The sequence below is a fragment of the Callithrix jacchus genome, chromosome 5 (assembly GCF_049354715.1).
Source record: "Callithrix jacchus isolate 240 chromosome 5, calJac240_pri, whole genome shotgun sequence".
Classification (NCBI taxonomy): domain Eukaryota; kingdom Metazoa; phylum Chordata; class Mammalia; order Primates; family Cebidae; genus Callithrix; species Callithrix jacchus.
Window position 1 is genome coordinate 133747560 of NC_133506.1, and position 22521 is coordinate 133770080.

At 43.9% G+C, this 22521-nt stretch overlaps 1 protein-coding gene across 16 annotated transcripts in view; it reads left to right on the forward strand.

The window, feature by feature from the left end:
• Window positions 1-398: 398 nt before the first annotated feature.
• The window catches only part of TNRC6C (trinucleotide repeat containing adaptor 6C), a 147731-nt gene continuing 125608 nt past the window's right edge, over window positions 399-22521 (forward strand). For 12 of the 16 annotated variants that reach the window (XM_054256537.2, XM_035301894.3, XM_054256544.2 and 9 more), the window contains exon 1: window positions 399-713. In XM_054256537.2, the coding sequence (XP_054112512.1) occupies window positions 643-713 (71 nt within the window). In that variant the 5' untranslated portion in view covers window positions 399-642. Of the gene's footprint in view, window positions 714-1022; window positions 1331-2006; window positions 2125-2455; window positions 2777-22521 lie in introns of those variants that run through there. The other 4 variants (XM_078374744.1, XM_078374746.1, XM_078374743.1 and 1 more) reach the window with 3 other exon arrangements.

Here is a 22521-nt window from a genome sequence, read left to right on the forward strand (position 1 = left end):
GGGCGCTGCCTGTTGTGACGATGTTATTTTGCACTCCCTTCTGGAACATGTGATAATACCTCTACCTTGGAGAAATACAAAGGAGGCAGGTTCTCCGCAGTCGAGAATTAAATGAATGCACATAAAATGAACAGGCAGAAGAAGCCTCCATGCCAGCTCCGTCTGCCTTCAGATCCTTCTAAGGGATGTGGGTTCTTGGGAGGGGAAATACACAACACAGCAGACATTTGACGACCCTTGTGAATCTAACTACCAGAGGGCTGAAAATACGGCAGTAAGAAGAAAGGAGCTCATGGGACCCCGAAGGGAAACGAGAGCGAGGAATTTGTCTTTCATCCACAGACGTTTCAAAGCATGACACTTGCGGTAACAAAATTGCATTGCGAAAGTACTAGTGTGTTATTATCTCCTCTTCAAGACGGGGACACGTAGACAGGGAATGGCCTCTTCCAATAACAACTTCCAAGTAGCACCGCTGAACCTCCTCCGAGCGATGGGGGAAAAGCTAGCCTGCTTCTGCGACCTTGCATGAAAATGGAGAGAATTCTTGGTTTCAAAATCTTCTCCTGGCTCGAACCGAAAGTTAAAAACGGACTTTTCGAATTGCACATTGAGCGTGACCTCACCTACCACTAATGAATAATGGATATCGAGGAGGAGCCGTGGAATGGAGGATCACGGCGGCGCCCCGAGCACCGGGGAGGAATCGCGGGGTGCGTAGGGGCCGGAGCGACCGGGTTCGGCCCGGACAGAAGGCTCGCGCGGTGGGGGAAGGGTGTCTGTGCTCCGGGGAAAGGGCGGACTCCCCGGGGCACTGTTTTGCGGCGAGGCTTGTTTTGCTCGCAGCTGGGCGCTCCCTGGGGAGCGACTGCGCGCAAGGGCGGGCCGGCAGGCGCGGGGTGAGCAGGAGGCTCCGGGGACCCTACGGACTCGTGTGCGTGTGTGTGGAAGGTGGGGCAGTGCGGGGCGTGTGCACTGCACGAGCGGGACGCGCGCCGGTGCGGGCGCCGGGCGCCGTCGCAGAGAATGCCAACGCCGCTAGGCGAAATAACAGCGCAAAGCCCGGGCGCCGCAGGGCGCTGGCCGGGAGAACCCAGCGGAGGCGCAGATCCCGGTCGGCGCCCCTCCCGCCAGTACCCTTAACGCGGAGCCACAGCGCCCAGGGACCAGAGGGCAGGCGGAGGCGGCGAAGGACACCACGCGGGTCTCCACGCACCCCACAGAGTAGAGCGAGCTCCCAGGACTGGCGCGCCTCCGGGACAGGCGGAGAACGCGCCGCTCGCACCCCGGCGCGCTCCCTGCGCGGTGTAGGCAACCACAGCGCGGGCGGGTGGGTATTAAGGTGGCAAGGAGGAGGCGTGGCCTGGCCGAAGAGCCAATGGACCGGGGAGGGGCGCGCGGGGGAGGAGCTCAAGCGCCGAGCGCCAATTGGCCAATTCGCCCTCCGGTATGCAGATGCAGTGGGAGTCACGTGCCAGGGGCCGGGACGACTTCCTGTTGGAGGCCAACGTGGGGCGGGGAAGGGGGCGCGAGCGCCCCGTCTGGCTGTAGCGGGGGGAGGGGGGTTCTTGTCAGTTAGAGCAACAAGATGGCCGCGGTGGCAGCTCCGCACCTCAGAGCGACGGCCCCGGGACCAGCAGCCGCCGCCGTCGGCCCCGCCGCCGCGCAGCCTTGAGCGCCGCCCGGGCCGCCCCCTGACAGGGCTGTCCCCGCGCCCGCCGCGCTCCCGCCGCCCTCACCGCAGCCGCCGCCGCGGGCCCGCCCGAGCCGGAGGCGGAGGGAGCGGAGCGGCCCCTCGCCCAGCCATCCGCAGCTGCCACCGCCGCCGCCTAGGACCCGGGCCGCGCCGGAGCCTCGTCCCGCTGGGCGTGAGGAGGACGCGTCGCGGCGTCGCTGGGGCCGGACCTGGACCTGCCGAGACGCGCCGCCGCCCACCCGCCCGCGCCGCCGCCGCCGCCCGCGCCGGGACCTGAGCCCGCGGCGCCGGCGCTGAGCGAGCCCCCGCCGCCCGCGCACCCCCGAGGCCCTTGGGCGGTTGTTCGTGTTGCTGTCTCCGCCGCCGCCAGGCCCGCGTCGCCGGAGCCCCGCGGAGCCGCCGCCGCCACTGCCCGGGACGGAGCCCAGGTGAGCGTGGCCGCCCGTTGGCTCCTCGCCGCCGCCGCAACTTTGCCCGGAGGTTCGCGGGCCCTTTGTTCGGCCGAGGGGAGCCGGGGCGGGCGCTGGCCCCGAGCGACCCGCGTGCGGCGCCGGGCCCCCGGCCGGCCGGGTTTGGAGGGGAGCGGCGGGAAGCGGCCGGGGCCGGGGCGCGTGTGCGCGAGTGTGAGACTGGGCTGTGCAGACGGCCGGCGTGCAGCACAATCAGACGGGAGCGGAATGGAGGGCTGAGGATGGATGTGCCCCCTCCTCTTTAAAACTCAAGCGGCGGTGAAATTCGGTCCTCTCCCGGCAGCCACCCGCAGGTTTTGCATTGACGATGGCAGGCACGAGCCCGCCGCGTTTCGGCGCAGGAGCTCAGTGTCGTTGTTTGGGGGACGAGAGAAACCGGGGCGTGCTGCGGGTTGGCGGAGAAGGACCCTTGGGCGCTCTGTGGGTCTGAAATCAGGTGGATTTTCTAACGGTGCCGCGGACTGCGGAGTCATGCGTTAGAGGAAAACGAGCCGAGCCACTTGTGCCCTGTTATCTGATAACGCAACCCGAGCGCCTGGTCGCCACCTCTGCTTTAAGCGATGCCTTCTTCTCACCTTTACCTTGCGGACGAGATTTAACTAGTTGGCTGGTAGCTATGAAAATATGTAGATGTGAATGTGTGTGTGGGGGGGGGGGCTTCCTGCGTGTTAACCTGGCGAAGAAATCACTGGCGTGCGTGTTACACAGAGCTTTGGAGATCGTAGCAAAAATGAAGGCATGCTGCTTGGATGTGGTGCCGGGAGGTAGGGGCGGAGGAGCCGCTAGATCGTGGCTGCGCCTAGTGCCTTCGAAGGCATTTGACGGTGTTGGTGATTCTGCACGTAATTAGTGGAGTTGTCTCAAACCTTTGCCTCCGCCAAATGAAACCTCCATTTGAGTGGTCCGCTCGGTTATTTCTAGGCGTGAACTGAGGATTCTAAACTCAAAATGGTGCTCTGTAGATGTCCAACTTAAGCGTTTTTGAGGAGTTGCAAATTGGAGCCTCCTGACTGGGTTAATCCATTGTGTAGCCGAGGTTCGGTTTTTCTGGAGTATCTGGTGTTCACGTTGATGTACTTCGGCCAGTACAAGGTAGCCCATTGATGGTCGCTGCGAGAGCCTTGTGCATCCCTGCGTGTAATTTGACCCTGTGCAAGGCTTATTTTATGCCAGTTATTGCCTGCAGTTAGAATTGAATAACTATGCGAATGAGTTGAGACCCTGGAAACCTGGCTTGAGTGATTTCAGAGGACAGTGGTAGCTGGTTTGAAATGTGTACGGATGCTGACAATTACATTCATAGATTTCAGATTTCCTTCAGTACTGTGTGAAAGAATAAATGACAAAACTTAGCCCCAGGCCAGATGAACTTGGTTGGTAGAGGGCACCTTGAGGAATGTACATTGTTCGAGAGCAACAGAGGTGGCAATGGTCTTTGAACATTTTTCACTATGGCACCCCTAGGATGCTTTGTTGAGGAAAATAATGCAAAGTAAGGTTTTTAAAATGACTAGTTATATTGTCTGAATTAATTTTGTTTGTGTTAATAGAACAAAGTAATGATGTGAACAGTTGTAACTGTTTACCTATACTGAAAGTTTTTTTCCTATGGAAAGTTTTTAATATTTATTTTCATAAGAATAGACATTCTTGGAATCTGGTTTTCATACAGATTTCTCATGATCTGACAATAGACATAGTCAGAAATTGATAGCACAGAAAATGGTAACAGTAAACACACACTCGATTTTATTATAAGGATCTGATTTTAAAAGCCTGTTTGTAACTCTTCTGTGCTTCTTGTCCAAAACAAAGACCTTGCTGACCTTACTTCGGTTTTACTTTTGTTTTTTTGAGATGGAGTTTTGCTCTTGTTGCCCAGGCTGGCATGCAATGGTGTGATCTCTGCTCACTGCAGCCTCTGCCTCCAGGGTTCAGGCAATTCTTCTGCCTCAGCCTCCCTACTAGTTGGGATTATAGGTGCCTGCCACCACACCTGGCTAATTTTTGTATTTTTAGAAGAGTCGGGGTTTCGCCCTGTTGGTCAGGCTGGTCTCAAACTCCTGACCTTAGGTTATCCATCCGCCTCTGCCTCTCAAAGTACTGGGATTACAGGTGTGAGCCACCTCGCCCGGCCGGTTTTACTTTTAAGGTATGATATTAAATACAGTTGAAACAGAGACTGTCATAAAGTTTAATCTTAACAGTTTAAAAGATTCTGGCATTTAAATATTCTGTTAGTAATCTGGAGTATATGTAAATGTTGATTTTAGATACTCATCCTTACAGTGTTTATTGCTTTTTTTTTTTCAAGTAGCATATGCTTAACACTAACAAAGATTATTTTGTTGTAACAGGTTTACGTTTATGTTTAATTGGCTTAGGAACTTCAGAGTAAATAGTTGCCCTTAGAATGCTGATTATAATGAAGGTAGAGTGGAATGAACTGTTTCATTTGACATTCAATGATTTAAAAAATAATTAAGTCATACTGGGGATATATGAAACTAAATTACAATATTTTTCATCACAACTACCACTGCCTTTTTGTTAAACAGCTGGCTTTCCTGAGATAAATTTTTGCTTTTCCAAATGCTGTCGTTTGGCTTCTAAAACCTAGCCAGAGGAGGAGGTCAGGTCTGGAGGAGGGAAGCCTTTCTCCTTAGTGAAGAGAGCTTTCAGTTTGGAGTAAAATGGAAGACACAGTTCCTGCAGTAGCAGCTGGGAATGGCGTATTTACATCACCTCTCCAACCCCAAGTGAAGGGGATGAGGTCCTGATCGTAACTGAGCCTTGCTTGACCCAGGAGGGTGTTGCTAACTTGACTTTTTTTTTTTTAAAGACTATGATGAAAGTTAGTTCATTTATTGTTTGATTTGAGTATATAGAGTATCTTTTTTTGTCATAGAAGCTCACTAACCTTTTAAGATTGAAGAACCATTTTAAAGACTATTAGGAGGGGTTGTTTTGGGCCTTCTGCAGTAGGAATTGGAGCATTAGATTGCATGCTTATGCTTTGGATGACTGTTTATCATTCAGTCAGGATTTTTGCCTATCATTGTGCAAAGGTGATATTTGAGATTTTATAAGAAAGAAAATTGGCTGTGAACTCTAGATTGTCCCATTTACCAAAGTAAAACATGAAAGACAATTAAGATTTGGGGATAGAGCAAGCAAAGAGCAGCTGAAGCCTGTGGGAAAAGCTTGAGAAATGGAGAGAAGGAGACAGGGACAGATTTATAGACGTCCTTGGGAGCTAGAAGGATAGGTTGAGGGAACAGAAGGCGGAGTCCTGAACAGGCAGAGCAGGAAAGGGTCTGTATAAGCCGGGAAGAACCAGGTAACTTTATTTGTGTCTGTCTGTTTTGTTTTTGTTATCTTTGATTGAAATTGTTTTGGCTTCTTTCTCATGATTTTAAGACAAATGGATTTTTACCTTTTCTCCAGCTCTATCTCGAAGGGTCTTCAAATATTTTTAGGTGAGAAGTAAGGAAATATTTTGAAGTGTTGGTGGCACAGTCTTTAGTCTGTCTTGCATGATAACTGGTTTCACAGTGAAGGTGACTGGATTTTAGTTAATTAAGATACTTAACATCTTAATAGTTTGAAGATGTCATAGATTTGAGTAGGGACAGCAAAATGTCATGTGAGAAGTGGATCATATTTTTGGAGGAGGGTAGATTGTACAGGTTTTCTTGCTTTTACCCAGTCTAATTATGACTATTCAAAATCAAACAAATGAACTTTTAAATAATTGTATGGTCATGAGGAGAGCTTTCATTACAAAATGATATACAATAAGCTTTCTTTAAACAGACTTTAATACAGTAGAGTCCATTTATAAATTTTCAGCTTATACATAACTTTTTAGGAATATAATTGCTTAAAAATATAAAGGTTGTCAAAAATAACTATAAAACCTTGTGCAGAAAGTGTATTATCTGATATTGAAACTGAAAAATATATAATATTTGCCAGTGAACTTGCTTGAATAACCCGATTAAAATAATGGTGCAGTTTCCTATTGTACAGATCATGCATTTGAAATGTTTATTTAATGAAAAGTAAATTATGTAATTTTTAAAAATCTCCACCTGGGATATAACAAGGTTTTACATGTTTAAACATGCTGAAAATCCATACCCTTTGTTCCATTTTTGGAGTTTTTCTAAAAATGAATTCTTTGCTTAGCCTTAAATATTTTCAGAGAATGAAGAAGCTATTGCAGGGATGGAAAGCTGTTTGTTAAGAATGCATTCCTCCTCTGTAGCCCTCAAAAGACTATAGAGCTGTGTGCAGAGCTAGACAATCTGGGCATCCAGCCATAAAACATCACTGCTGTAGCACAGATAGTTGTTCGCACTCTCCTGAGCCCTCTGTGGCTGCAAACCACAACAGAAGAAATGGTCTTGGGAAAGCAACATTCACTGTTATTTTGAACTCTTAATATGCTCTGTGTCTCTCTGAGTTCCAGCTATGCATTGGGACTTTGGTTTTCTAAAATATAGTAGTGATTAAGGATGCACAATAATATAGCTTCTTAAGTATATGCCTCTTGTAAGCCAGCGGATTTAAATGTTTTCTCTAGGAAATAAGGGGTGTCTAGGAACTAAGAGTTGTCTGTCCCACCATTTTCCTCTTTATTTGCCTCTTTGTTGTTGGAGAACCGCTGCCCTAAGACCCATATGATCACTGGGCCATGCACAGTGCAGATGGCCCAAAGAGTCATCTGGAGTTTTCCAGAGATCTTGTGGGATGGATTGGTCTAATGTGGCTCAGTTTCCACTTCCTCATGAACCTTTTTGGTGTAACAGAATTTTTAATTTTTTGCATAAAAATGAAGTAGACAGTGACTGGCATCTATTCGTATAAAAACAAACTGTTTACTCTGAAGACCCTCTGTTTCCCTCCTTCAGACACTTTTAAAAATTAATACTCTTGTATTTTTATAACATCCCTCTCTGAAGGATTGAACTACAAACCTACAGTATCACAATATCAACTCGAATTATTCTAAGCAGTTGGATAACTGCTCACATATGAGCAGTTGAGTAAAGGAAGTTGAGTCCTTTACTAATGTGCAGATTGTCTTTTGACGTGGCCAACTAATGCCAGATGCAGTTTAGTGCCCAGGTGGTTATTGGGAATATGTGCTTTGTTTGATTCATTTCATGTGTGCCTTCTAGCTTATTAAGAATAAGATCTCTCACACTCAAATCAAGTGCTTGGTTTGAGCCTGGAAAGGTATGTTTTACCTGTTTATTCCCAAAGATAATTTCTTTTTATTTACTCTTTTAGGAAGCAGGGGAAACCTAAGTTAAAATAGCAACTGAGAATTAAACTAAGATCTGAAACTGGGAAACGGCAATGCAGGCACAGGTATCACCGTTCCAACCACTGTTGCTGTGAGATGATGTGGACAGTAATTGTTCAGAAGTTACGGTGGGGGAGAGGGAGATGCACAAGTATTTTTTTCTCATACTACTTATGAAATACGAAATGCAGAGTGAGGGGCCAAGAGTGTAGGGAAGGAATTTAACAGGTTTTGTTCTTCAGGAGGCCATGGCTGATGTCTTAAACAAGGTTTTTTGGTAGGGAGGCATAGTAAGGGAAGAAGGTGATGGATTTGTGGGAACAAGTACATTTGAGTCACTGAGGACAGTTGGGAATTGTGAGGTGGGAGTGGATGAGGTTAGAAAGCACCCTCAGGTAACCAGATCTCCATTTACAATTAATGTGAGCATGTATGATGTGCTTATGTGCCAAGGACTTGAGTTTATCTTATTTATCCTCACAACACTCCTATGAAGTCTTTGCATTTAACATTCCCATTTTATAGATGAGCAAAGGGAGTTATTTCCACAAGATCCTATAGCTTATAGGAGATGAAGCCAGAATTTAAACTCAGATAGTACACTTCAAAGCCCTCACATATGGAAAAAGCTTGGATTATTTTGATACCTTCTTCATTAGTCTCCTAAGGCCGCCAATATGAACTGACTGCCTTCTGAGCAGTTTGGGTGTATGATCTCATTCATTCCTCCTCAGCAGCTTGTAAGTTAGGAACTGTGATTATACTCACTTTATAGATGGGGAAGCTGAAAGCTGATGGAAGTTGAATAATTTGCCCCAAAGCAAAGCCTTAATAAATGTGTCTAGGTCCCCAGAAGCCAGAGCCTGAGCTCTTTATCATTCCACTGCACTGCCTTCTGTGCGCAGCGGCCACAGGGAAGGACATGAACTTCTTCCCGCCCTCCCAAGCTGTTTTATTAGTAATAGTAAGAGAAATTATGGGCACCAGGCAATCTGTTAAAGAGAGAGCAATACATGTTGTGAAGAAAGCCACGCACACATACGGAAAAGTTAACAAAAATCGAAGGTAATATATCATTATATAGCTGTATACTGTATCTCCTCTCATAAAAGGATGCATGTCAAAATATTGGATGCCCTGAGAAGTCCAGGAGCAAAAGAAATATGTTTACCTTTATTGGCCTAGCATTTCCTAGACTTATGTGGCCATTGGACAGTGTTTTCCCTTCATACCACTTTTTAGTTCAGCAGGACTGACTTTAACAAATTTAGAAAGGAAGAGCGCTTCGTCATCCCCAGAGGCCTGCGGGCTGGAGTGGGTAGGCAAGACTTCCCTTGAAATGAGCTCTGAAAGACTGGCAGAGTTTGGTTGGCTGAAAGGGATAGTTTACAAGGAGACATACAGGCAAGCCATGTTTGGGAATATTTTGTAAAGTGTGTAACATAATGACCAAGACACAGTAGGGACGGGATATAGTTATTGACTAGATGAGTGCAGAGGCCTGGCTGTAAATGGAGGTTCTGTGTTAGCAATAAGGTTTAGAAGGGTCTCTGGGGCTAGCAGGTAGAACTTCTGGTTGTTGGCTTCTTAGGAATGGTTGATGTCTGTTGGTGGGCATGACATGAATCGAGTGGTGGATTAGAAACTTCCTTGAGCGGAGATATGGTGTTAAAACTGTGACTGTTGCAGCTGTGTAAGGTGATGCTTACATGCTGATAGGGTCAAACTGAAAAGGTGTTAGGAAGAATCAGCAGAATAAAATAATACAAAACGATTGATGTGGGTTGTTGGAAAGAATGAGCTCTAAGAGGCTATGGTACTTACTGCTCTTCCTAGAATGTGCCACAGAGGCTTTAAACTGATAAAGAAGCTAATGTTAGGGTATTTGCTTGGCCAGGCGTAGTGGTTCACGCCTGCAATCCCAGCACTTTGGGAGGCTGAGGTGGGCGGATCACAAGGTCGGAAGATGGAGACCGTGAAACCCAGTCTTTCCTAAAAATACAAAAAATTAGCCGGGCCTGGTGATACGTGCCTGTAATCCCAGCTACTCGGGAGGCTGAGGTAGGAGAATTGCTTGAACCTGGGAGGTGGAGGTTGCAGTGAGCAGAGATCGCGCCGTTGCACTCCAGCCTGGGGACAAGAGTGATACGCCATCTCAAAAAAACAAAAAACAGCCCACAAGGTAGCACGCTGCTCTTCTAAGATGGCTGCCGCTACCTTTGTGATAGCGGCCGCCGCTACCGTGTGAGGTGTGATGGCCGCCTCAGGTCAGGTGGAAGGTAAAAATATCACCGATCTGGCCAGGAGCGGTGGCTCCCACCTGTAAGCACTTTGGGAGGCCGAGGCGGGAGGATCACGAGGTCAGAGGAACGAGATCATCCTGGCTAACATGGTGAAACCCGGTCTCTACTAAAAATACAAAAAATTAGCCGGGTGGTGGCAGGCGCCTGTAATCCCAGCCACTCGGGAGGCTGAGGTAGGAGAATCGCTTCAACCCAGAAGGCGGAAGGCGGAGGTTGCGGTGAGCCAAGATCGCGAACCTGCACTCCAGCCTGGGGGCAAGAATGAAACGTCATCAAAAAAAAAAAAGAAGAAGAAGAAAAGCTGAGCCCACGAGGTAGCGCACTGCTCTTCTAAGATGGCCGCCGCTACCGGTGTGATGGTCGCCTCGGGTCAGGTGGAAGGTAAAAAGATCGCCGATTTAGCCAGGCGCGGTGGCTCACGCCTATAATCCCAGCACTTTGGAAGGTCGAGGTGGGCGGATCATCAGGTCGGAAGATCGAGACCATCCTGGCTAACACGGTGAAACCAGTCTCTACTAAAAATACAAAAAGCCGGGCGTGGTGGCACGCACCTGTGATCCCAGCTACTCGGGAGGCTGAGGTAGGAGAACCGCTTGAACCTGGGAGGTGGAGGTTGTGGTTAGCCAAAATCGCGCTATTGCACTCTAGCCCGGGGACAAGAGTGAAACGCCATCTCAAAAAAAAAAAAAAAAAAACGGTGAGCCCACGGGACAGCGCGCTGCTCTTCTAAGATGGCCGGCGCTACCGGTGTGATGGCCGCCTCGGGTCAGGTGGAAGGTAAAAAGATCACAGATCTGGCAGGGCGTGGTGGCTCACGCCAATAATCCCAGCGCTTTGGTAGGGGTGGGTGGATCATGAGGTCGGAAGATTGAGACCATCCTGGCTAACACGGTGAAACCTGGTCTCTACTAAAAGGGCAAAAATTAGCCAGGCGTGGTGGCACGCACCTGTAATCCCAGCCACTCGGGAGGCTGAGGTAGAAGAATTGCTTGAACCTGGGAGGTGAAGTTTGCAGTGAGCCGAGATCGCGCCATCGCACTCCAGCCTGGGGACAAGAGTGAAACGCCATCTCAAAAAAAAAAAAAAAAGCTGAGCCCACGAGGCAGCGTGCTGCTCTCTTCTAAGATGGCCGCCGCTACTGGTGTGATGGCCGCCTCGGGTTAGCTGGAAGGTAAAAATATCACCGATTTATCCGGGCGCGGTGGCTCATGCGTGTAATGCCAGCACTTTGGTATGCCGAGGGGGGGCGGATCACCAGGTCGGAAAATCGAGACTATCCTGGCTAACACGGTGAAACCCGGTCTCTACCAAAAATACAAAAAGCCAGGCGTGGTGGCACGCACCTGTAATCCCAGCTACTCGGGAGGCTGAGGTAGGAGAATCGCTTGAATCTGGGAGGCGGAGGTTGCGGTGAGCCGACATGGTGCCATTGTACTCCAGCCTGGGGACAAGAGTGAAAAAAAAAAAAAAAATGCTGAGCCCACCCGCTGCCTCCGCAGCGCACTGCTCTTCTAAGATGGCCGCCGCTACCGGTATGATGGCCATCTCAGGTCAGGTGGAAGGTAAAAAAATCACGGATCTGGCCGGGCGCGGTGGCTCAAGCCTGTAATCCCAGCGCTTTGGGACGTCTAGGCGGGCGGATCACGAGGTTGGGAGATCGAGACAATCCTAACACAGTGAAACCCAGTCTCTACTAAAAATAAAAAAATTAGCCGGGTGCGGTGGCACACGCCTGTAATCCCAGCTACTCGGGAGGCTGAGATAGGAGAATCGCTTGAACCCGGGAGGCGGAGGTTGCAGTGAGCCGAGATCGCGCCATTGCACTCCAGCCTGGCTGACAAGAGCGAAACTCCATCTCAAAAAAAAAAAAAAAGAAAACAGATATTTGGTTAAATACACATAGTACATTCTTTCTAGATGCTGATGGGGAAAGATGACACACAAGACTTTATTGTATGAAGTTGTGTTCTGCAGTAGAGATTTGACTCACAGCATAAATCCAAGTATGTAATGAGCCATGTAATAATAGTGTTCTTATTATGTTAGTTGTGGTGAATACTCTCAATGAAATCAGATTTTCTTAGTGCCATACCCATTAAAACATTCTTGACCTAGATCTTATATAACAGTCCCAGGTATATTGTAAATTGTATGGATATGGAATGTTGGCAGAAAAGAGAAAACAAAAATCTTCAATGTTTCACGGAAACATAAGCTCAAATTATTACATAAATAGAATAGCAACATTAGTATTATGTTGAAGTTACTAGAATTTTTAAATTTAGATAAACTTAAGAGATTCCTTAAACTTAAGGAATAATAGAGTCTTCTCTACTCCTAGAAAGTGGGGAAACTTTAAAACAGATAAAAATATTTTTTATTTTATCAGTCAGGTGTCGAATGAGGATCTTATCCACTGTTGGACTTTTGTATATATGTAGTATTGCATTTTATTGACTGAGCATGGTTATTTATTCTTTCCTGTCAACTTTAGACTTCAAATTTGGGCACAGTTTCCTGCAGATTAATGCTTTGCAAAAAGCCTTCAGTATGGTGATAATTTCTTTAGATTCGAATTACTTATTAACAGGGATAATAACATGTTTATTTTTGTAATTCTGTCATCTATAGTATTTTGAAGATATTTAGATATCAATTTTTGAGTCATCTGTTTCTTCAGAGATACTGACAAGTCATGGAGGAAGAGAGAGGATTGATAATTTGAACTCTTTTCTTAGGTTTTTGGTCTTTTTGGATAATGACCAACTGTGTTTTCAACTAGTCAGTCGAGTATGTGGGACTGTGTCTGCAGATTTGAGGGGAGTTGGGAGGGTAGCAGGTGAGGAACAGTCATCATAGGGGCTCCCTGCGCTGCTGTTTTCTGTAGGATACCTGTAGGAATGGCCAGTGCCTTTTGCTGAGGCCCCTGGGCCCTGCCAGTTAGTGCCACTGACCAAATCATGAAAAAAACAATGTGTGACTTTTTTATAGACATTAAAATTGTAACTATGGTAGATCAATTACAGAATAATTTCTGGCTTGTCTTTCACAGATTTGATAATGGTCTTTAGCTACTAGCCCATTGGAAAAATGAGTAATATGATTAATGAGATTATTCTGGTCACGCCACAATATCTGGTTAGCATATAGTCTGGATAAATTTATATTCTGTCCTCCTTTAGGGAAAACTCTCTGGAAATAAGATTCTTTAAAAGAGATTGTCAATATTTTTTTTCTTGAGATCAATTTATGTTTACTCATGATTTCAGTACTCCTTTAAAGGTTACTTTATAAAAATTTTAGATGTAGTTATTTAAATAGCTTATACATATGCCTGTTTAACTTTGGAGGGCAGAATTTTGATTGGGTAGATCTTAAGGCTTAAGAAAATAGTTTATTCTCTTTAAATTGTGATTTTCAAACTAAATCTTAACTTAGTGAACATCAATTTCAGAATTCAGCCTTTACGAACACTCACAAAATCGCTTGAACCTGGGAGGCGGAGGTTGCAGTGAGCCGAGATGGTGCCATTGTACTCCAGCCTGGGGACAAGAGTGAAATGCCATCTCAAACGCCATCTCGTTAGTTTTCTTTTACTTTTTATTTGTCTTTCCCACAACCTTTCTCCCCTTTTTTCCACTTGCCCTCCTGAAACTTTGCACTTCAGAGTTGGGAGTAGAGAGAGGCCTGGTTGAGGCAATAGGGTGAACACAGCGCTCTTTCATTCTGTGTATTGTTGTGTCGCTAAGCCTGTTAGTGTGGAGATAGCAGCCCACAGCTGGTGAAAGGATTCCAAACTTCATAGTAGCCGTAGTTTATGTGCCAATGTAAATAATATATTAAGCTTAATGTGCTTAATATATTATTTCATTTATTCTCCTTTCTTTTTTTTAAGCCGGAGTTTCACTCTTGTTACCCAAGCTGGAGTGCAATGGCGCGATCTCGGCTCACCGCCACCTCCGCCTCCTGGATTCAGGCAATTTTCCTGCCTCAGCCTCCTGAGTAGCTGGGATTACAGGCACGCGCCACCATGCCCAGCTAATTTTTTGTATTTTTAATGGAGATGGGGTTTCACCATGTTGACCAGGATGGTCTCGATCTGTTGAGCTTGTGATCCACCCGCCTTGGCCTCCTAAAGTGCTGGGATTACAGGCGTGAGCCACTGCGCACAGTCCATTTATTCTCCTTAATAGAGGAGGACGCTGAGGCACTCTGAAGAAGCCAGGCCACCTGATTCAAGTGGCTTTGCTCCTCACCGCCCTATTGTAGTACCTCATTCAGACTGGCTGAGGTAGTACAATTTCCATTATCTTTAAAAATCTAGGAGATCTTTGGGACCTTAGAATTGATCTGTGGCATCTGACCTATAAAGAGAAAACTAACCTTTATGTATTGATAAGAATTGTTTTTTATATTTGAAAAGCCTGGTGTTCTTTTCTCCCTGATGTCTAACTCTGTCATCTAGAATGCAGTGTAGGAAGGAGTGTGTCTGGGAGACAAGCAGAGATCTCACAGATTCCTCTATTTTTCCTGCCATAGCAGCAAATTTTCCTTGGAGCACTATTTGAAAATTAACATTACTGAAAAAATTAAGCCCATTTAAAGGGACTCTAGTTTTGATCTAAATTATAAAAGATGGGAAGACTTTTTAAAAAAAAAAAAAAAAAGGAGTGTCACCTTGAAATTAGAATGCTTTAGTTAATGGGGTAAGCTAAAAGTTAGCTGCCTTTGATAACTCACGTAAGAGCAGCATATGAATGGATGATAACTGTCTTTCTTCCATTTAATTCAACTACTTCCTATTCAGTCTCAAATCTCAGTTGGAAAGCAATTTCCCTCACTTGACCTATTTTTCTTCTGCATTATATCTTTCCTGTGGTTCTTCAACACAAAAAGTTTAAAGGAATGGAGTGTTGTAAATCCTTAAAGACTTGTAAGGAGATTCAGACACCTGGTTTGGGATAAGCATATTTCATTATCTGGCTTTCTGGTTGGAAGGATAACAATTTTACTTCTTTATGTTTTGTGTTGTTTTGTTTCTTGGTTCTTTTTAAGACAGGTTCTCGCTCTGTTGCCTACGCTGGAATGCAGTGGAACAATCACAGCTCATTGCAGCCTCAGCCTCTCAGACTCAAGCAGTCCTCCCACCTCAGCCTCCTGAGTAGCTGGGACCACAGGCATGCACTATCATGCCTGGCTAATTTTAAAAATTTTTTTTGTAAAGACAAGGTCTTCCTATGTTGCTGGGTTTGCAGGTGTGAGCCACCTCACCTGGCTGCTTCTTTACTTTGATATCAGAATTTTCAGGAGAGATATATGTTAAATGACTGAGGTTGGTATAGAGGCATATGAGTATAGACCAAGCTTGTCCAGTCTGTGGCACAGGATAGGTTTGAATGCAGCCCAACACAAATTCATAAACTTTCCTAAAGTATAAGGGGTGTGTGTGTGAGTGTGGTTTTTGTTTGTTTTTTGGGGTTTTTTTTTTTTTTTTTTTGGCTCATCAACAATTGGTAATGTTCGCGTATTTTAAGTGTGGTCCAAGACAGTTCTTCTTCTTCCAGTGTGGCCCAGGGAAGCCAAAAGATTGAACACCTCTGGTATAGACAAAAGTAAGTAGTCAGCCAGCCTGGGCAACACAACAAGACCCTTGTCTTTTAAAACATGTAAAAATTAGCTGAGCATGGTGGCACGTACCTGTAATCCCAGCTACTCAGGAGGCTGAGGTGGGAGGATCACCTGAGCTCTGGAGTTCAAGGTTACAGTGAGCTATCATCCTGCCTCTACACTTCAGCATGGGTGACAGTGAGACCTTGTCTCAAAAAAAAAAAAAGAAGAAAGAAAAGAAAAGTAGATGTGGGGTATAAAATTTTTGTTTTAATAACATGGGCAATTTAAAGATGTTATAATTTTAGTAAACATATATGAAATAAGCCTCACATAGCCATATTGTAAAATGTTTATTGATCTGAGACCTAGGTCTCTTGAATTTGTTCCCTGAATTAATCTATTAGTGGTATCATTAACACACCCATTCGTTACAGGTGTCTTGTGACAACATTTATTTCACACCTTGGATGATAGAGTGTTTGAATTGGTTTCTGTCTTTGCTAGATCAAATTCTAAATTTCCTAAAATAGCTAACATCAAACCAGTCTCGTTTATGAAGCCTTCTCTGACTTCACTCATGGTAAACTTTCTCTTCTTTATTCACTCCTTTGGTCATCTCATTCAGTCCTGTGACATTAAATACCACATATACACTGAAGACGCCAGCCTAGACTGCTCCCCAGACTCAGTATTTGCATATCCAGTTGCCTGCTGCATTTCTCCCTATGGCTGTTTAATGGGCGTTCAGAACTACACTCCTGTTCTTGCCCCATACCTGCTCTGCTTGCATTCCTTCCCATGTACTGAAAAGCACTGCCATCCTTCCAGTTGCTCCTCTCAAAAACTCTGGATTCCCCATTGACTTCCCTCTTTCACTCTGTATATGGGCCATCAGAAATTAAGAGGTTTCTAAATAACGCATAGGTTAAAGAACAACTCACAAGGGAAAATTAGAAGATATTTTTGTGATGCAACCAAAGTGTACTAGGAGAGAAATATATAGCTTTAAATGTATTAAATATAGGAAAAGGAGAAAGATTTCAAATCACTTGAGCTTCTACCTATGAATCTAGAGAAAACAAGCTAAACCTATGGCAAGCAAAAAAAAAAAAAGCAAAAATTAGAGATTAGAATGGAAACCAAGGATAATACATACATAAAAACAATAGAGAAGATAAGTAAAACCAGAAGCTGGATAATTGCAAAAATCAACAAAATTGACAAGCCCATCCCTAGACTGACCAAGAGCAAACCAGAGAAAACACAAGTTACCAAAATCAAGAATGAAAGATGGGGCCAGGCGCAATGGCTCATGCCTATAATCCCAGCACTTTGGGAGACCAAGGCAGGTGGATCACCTGAAGTCAGGAGTTCAAGACCAGCCTGGCCAACATGGTGAAACCTCATCTCTACAAAAATACAAAAATTAGCCCGACATGATGGCAAGTACCTATAATCCCAGCTACTCAGGAGGCTGAGGAGGGAGAATCACTTGAACCCAGGAGGTGGAGGTTGCAGTGAGCCAGGATTGCGCCACTGCACTCTAACCTGGGCTATAGAGCAAGACTCCGTCTCAAAAAGAATGAGAGGGGACATGACTGCTGATTGTACAACAATTGAAGTAGATACCATCAACAACTATCCCAACCAATTAAATGATTTGGATGAAAGTAAAAATTCCTAGAAATAGACAAATTAACAAAATCGATACAGGACAAATAGAAAATTTGAATGGACATAAAGCAAGAAATTGGATTAGTAATTTAAATCTTCTCACAAAGGAAATCCAGGTTATTTTGTCTTCACTGGTGAATTCTGTCAAATGAGGGAAGAACTAATACCAAGGCTTCACAAATATTTCCAGAAATTAAAAGAGGAAGGTACATTTACCAGCTGATCCAGTGAAGTCAATGTTAACATGATACTAGATCCAATGACATCATAAAACAAAAAGCCGGGCGCAGTGGCTCACCCCTATATTCCCAGCACCTTGGGAGGCCGAGGTAGGCAGACCATGAGGTCAGATCAAGAACATCCTGGCTAACATGGTGAAACCCCATCTCACTAAAAATACAAAAAAACTAGTCAGGAGTGGTGGCACACACCTGTAGTCCCTGGTATTCAGGAGGCTGAGACGAGAAACGCTTGAACCCGGGAGATGGAGGTTGTAGCGAGCCAAGGTCACACCACTACATTCCAGCCTGGGCAACAGAGCAATCAATCAATAAACTACAGCCCCAGATTCCATAGACACAAAGATATTCAATAAAATACAGTTTTAGGAAGCCAGGTCCAGCAGCATATAATGAAAAGGATTGTATGGCATGACCCCTACTGCGATTTATTTCAGGACCTCAAGATTGAGTTAACATCCTAAAGTAAATTGATGCATTACACCATATTAATAGATGGAGAACAAAACCACATGATCATCTCAGTAAATGCAGAAAAAGCATTGGACAAAATCTAGCATTCTTTCATAATAAAAATTCTCAGCAAATTAGGTATAAAAGAGATGCTTCAACTTGATAAAAAGGGCATATATGAAAAACCATATAAAACACAGTAACATCATACAGAAGAGTGAATGAATGAATGCTTTCTCTCCAAAATTGGAGTTGGCGGGGGGAGGAAACCAAGACTATCAGTTCACTTCCATTCAGCATTGATCTAGAGCTTCTTGCCTATACAATCGGGTAAGAGAAAGAAAAGGCACCTGGATTAGAAAGGAAGAAGTAAAACTGCCCTTATCCATAGATGACATAACCCTGTGTATAGAAAATCCTTAGGAATCCACAAGAAATATTACTTAAACTAGTAAATAAGTTTAGTAAAGTTACAGCCTACAAGACCAATATTTGAAAATTATTTGTGTTTCTTGATACTAGCAGTAAACAATTTGGAAATGAAACTAAGAAAACTCATTCACTATAACATCAAAAGCAACTAAGTCCTGGGGAATAAATTTACAAAAGAAGTGAGGACGTTTTACACTGAAACTGGGGAAACATTGCTGAGAGAAATCAAAGAGGATCCAAATAATTGGAGAGACATTCCGTGTTGATGTATGGGAAATCATAATACTGTTAACATGGCACTCTCCCTAAATTGATCTGTAGATTTGATGCATCCCTATCAAAATCCCAGAAGGCTTTTTTTTTTTCATTTTTGCAAATTAACAGGCCGATTCTAAAATTTATGCAGAAATATCTGGAGAGACAAAGTGAAAAGACAAAGCAGAGAGAAAGAAAATAAAAAGATAAAACAGACTGAAAGAAAATATTTGCAAATCATAAAGCTAGAAAAGGACTTGTATTCAGAATATATAAAGAACTCCTGTAACTCAGTAATAAGATAAAGTGCCCAATTTTAAAATGGGCAAAGGATTTCAGTATACACTTCACCAAAAAAAAAAAAAAAAAAGATATATACAAATAACTTATGAGCACATGAGATGTTCAAAATCATTAGATGTTAGGGAAATGAAAATTAAAACCACAGTGAGGCCAGGCGCGGTGGCTCACGCCTGTAATCCCAGCACTTTGGGAGGCCGAGGTGGGTGGATCATGAGGTCAAAAGATCGAGACCATCCTGGTCAACATTGTGAAACCCTGTCTCTACTAAAAACACAAAAAAATTAGCTGGGCATGGTGGCACGTGCCTGTAATCCCAGCTACTCAGGAGGCTGAGGCAGGAGAATTGCCTGAACCCAGGAGGCGGAGGTTGCGGTGAGCTGAGATCACGCCATTGCACTCCAGCCTGGGTAACAAGAGCGAAACTCTATCTCAAAAAAAACCCACAGTGAGATACTACTTCATATCCACTGGAAGGGCTACAATCAGAAAGACAGGAATAACCAGGGTGTCAAGTAATGGGGACCTTTATAGATGCTGATGGGAGTGCCTGGTGTGGCTGCCTTGGAAGACAATTTGGCAGTCTCTTTAAAAGCTAAACAGAAATTTACCACACAATCCAGCAATTCCTCTGCTACTTATCTAACCCAGTATAAATAAAAACATGAGCAGGTATGTTACTGCCAATATGTGGAAACAATTCAAGTGACCATCAGCTGGTGACGGGTAAACAAATTGTGGTACATCCATACAATGGCATGTTATTTAAATACCTGCTAGAATAACGTGGATGAACCTTGAAAACATAAGTGAAAGAAGCCAGATTTCATTTACGCAGTATTTCCAGAAAGGGCACATCTGTAGTAACCAAAAGTATATTTGTGGTTGTCTGAGGATGAGAACAGGTATCATCTACAAATGGGCATCAGCGATCTTTGGTGGGGGAGAATGAAAAAATGCTGTAAATCTGGATTACGGTTATGACTGCATATCTAGAACTTTACTGTAAATCTTTCTTTAAAGAGGAAAAAAACTAACTTTGTATCTTAAGACTTTGATGTGTGTTAAAATATACATATTATCAGACATTTTAACCTTTTTAAAATTTAAAATACAAGGGTATATGTATGTGTGTGTTTTAAGAGAGTGGGTCTCAAGCCGGGTGCAGTAGCTCACTCCTGAAATCCCAATACTTGAGGTGGCCAAGGTGGGAGGATTGCTTGAGCCCAGGAGTTTGAGACTAGCCTAGGCAACACAGGGAGACCTCATCTCTACAAAAATATTTTTAAAAATTAGCCTGGCATGGTGGCATGTACCTGTAGTCTTAGAGACTGAGACAGTAGGTTCACTTGGGCCTGGGAAGTCAAGTCTGCAGTGAGCCATGATCACACCATTGTATTTCAACCTGGGCAATAAAGTGAGACCTTGTGCCCCCCCCCAAATAAAAAAGAGGGATAGAAGGAGAGATAAAGTCTTGCTATGTTGCCCAGGCTGTCCTTGAACTCCTGGGCTTGGGACATCCTCCTGCCTTAACCTCATGGATAGCTGGGACTGCAGGTGCCACCGCACCTGGCTTGTATGTGTTTTTGGTTCATCTTATTTGGAGTTTATATTACCATTGTTATTCAGTGTTATGTGTAGTCAAGGTGATAATAGATTAGCAACAACAGTGCTATTAACAGGCATTTATGTCTTGTTTCTCTGCTGTGTTTCCAAGAACAAATCTTAACTAAGTCTATACAAGATTCACAGTTCTGTAGAGTTTACCAAGGAGAAAACTGAGACCTAAAGAGACAGTGTGACCTGCCCAAGATCAGGTAGTCCTGGGTTCAAAAATTTATCTTTCTAGTAATCAAAGAAAGAAATTAAACCAGGTGTTTAAAAAAAAAAAAATCAGTTGTGAAAACTTAAATAAGATACCAAGGAGGGTGAGAAAAGAAATTCCTTTGGGAGGCCAAGGCGGGTGGATCACAAGGTCAAGAGATCGAGTCCATCCTGGTCAACAAGGTGAAACCCCAACTCTACTAAAAATACAAAAGTTAGCTGGGCATGGTGGTGCACGCCTGTGGTCCCAGCTACTCAGGAGGCTGAGGCAGGAGAATTGCTTGAACCCAGGAGGTGGAGATTGCGGTGAGCTGAGATTGCGCCATTGCACTCCAGCCTGGGTAACGTGAGCGAAACTCCTTCTCAAAAAAAAGAAATTCCTTTAAGTCTCATGTATGGGGGAAAAAAAATTCTTCCATGCATCTTTTGCTAGTGTCAGTGAAAACAGTTATAAACACCTTCAGATGGTTAAAATAATAATGTACATCTAAAGACTCATACACTTTATTAGTGTTACATAAAGTGTTTGATTCTTTTGATGTGCGTTATTAGTGAGGTTGTTTGTTTTAACATCTGTATTAAGATTTTTTTCTGATACACATTAAACTGCACATATTTAAAGTATATAATTCAACACATTTTGGTATACATGCATATCTGTGAAACCAGCCACAGTCGAGATAATGAGCACGTCCACTGGAGTTGATGGAGTGTGCTGGAGGGAGAAAGAAGCTAAATTGCTAAACTGGGCAACCGCTGGAAAGATGGTGGTGGAGGGAATGGGGAGACCTCCCTTATAATTTTGCCTATGAGGGCAGCTACACATAGCAGTTTTAAAAATATTTGTTGTTCTTATAGGAAGGTAATCATTTCTTAAATATTATTTAATCACACCTTTTTTCTTTTTTGGGCAAAATCTGTTCTTTTGAAAATATGAAATAGCATTGTGGTTATGAGACTTCTGGACATCATGTAACAGTAAAGATTCAACACCAAAAATGGAAACCAATTTACGATACCATGTATGAGCAAAGTTTCAACAAAAATGGAAACTAATTTGTGGTTGCCGCCTTTTTTACTCTTGCCGTTTAAGACTTTTGAATAAAAACCACCATGATATACTTTTATCATTACTTTATAAAATAAAGGACATTCTCATGCAAAGAAGTGGAAAGGATACCGAGGAGAATCTAATGCACCTTTATGAAAAATGTCGTTCATCTTTATTTTTCTCATTCCGTGGTGTTACAAGACTTTCTCAACTGATAACTAGTATTTGAGGATTGATAGTATAAGCATGGTCTTAAGAGTGAGTTGTCAACTCTGGGCTAAATTTCTAGGAATGCCACTTAATAGCCAGGTGACTTTGGGTTTAGTTTTTAATTTCTCTGAGCCTTTGTTTGCTCAGCTAGAAGAAATGAATAATAATGTATACTATTACAGGATTATTGTAAGAAATGAAATGATATGTAGGTTTCTCACATTGTAGACTCATCCTTATATTCAGCCCTACATAGTCTGTTTCTCACTGTCACACATTTGCTCTGTAATTACATATTTGTGTCTATGTTTCTATAATTTCAAAGGAGTGAGTCAAGTCTAGAGTGGTAGTATTTTAACCCTATCATAGACATGACTATAGCAATTACTTTGGTATGATTTGTAAGGTGAGCGGGGTGGGTTGTTTTGCCCTGAAAGCATCTACAAAGGGTGGCATATAAACTGAGCAAAAAATGTGGGTTAGAGATTGAATTGCTATGCTTTGTGAAGACTATTAGGGTTTGTTGTTGTGATGATCAGATTGTGAGTTCAATTTACTGTATTTCACACGGAGTAGCCCCAGTTAGGGTTCCAGAAATGCTTATAAGTTTGTCTCCTGTGGTATTTAATTATCTTAATGTGGTGATGTTGGAGTCTTCATTGCTGAAGTCAGCTATTCAGGTAAAACTTT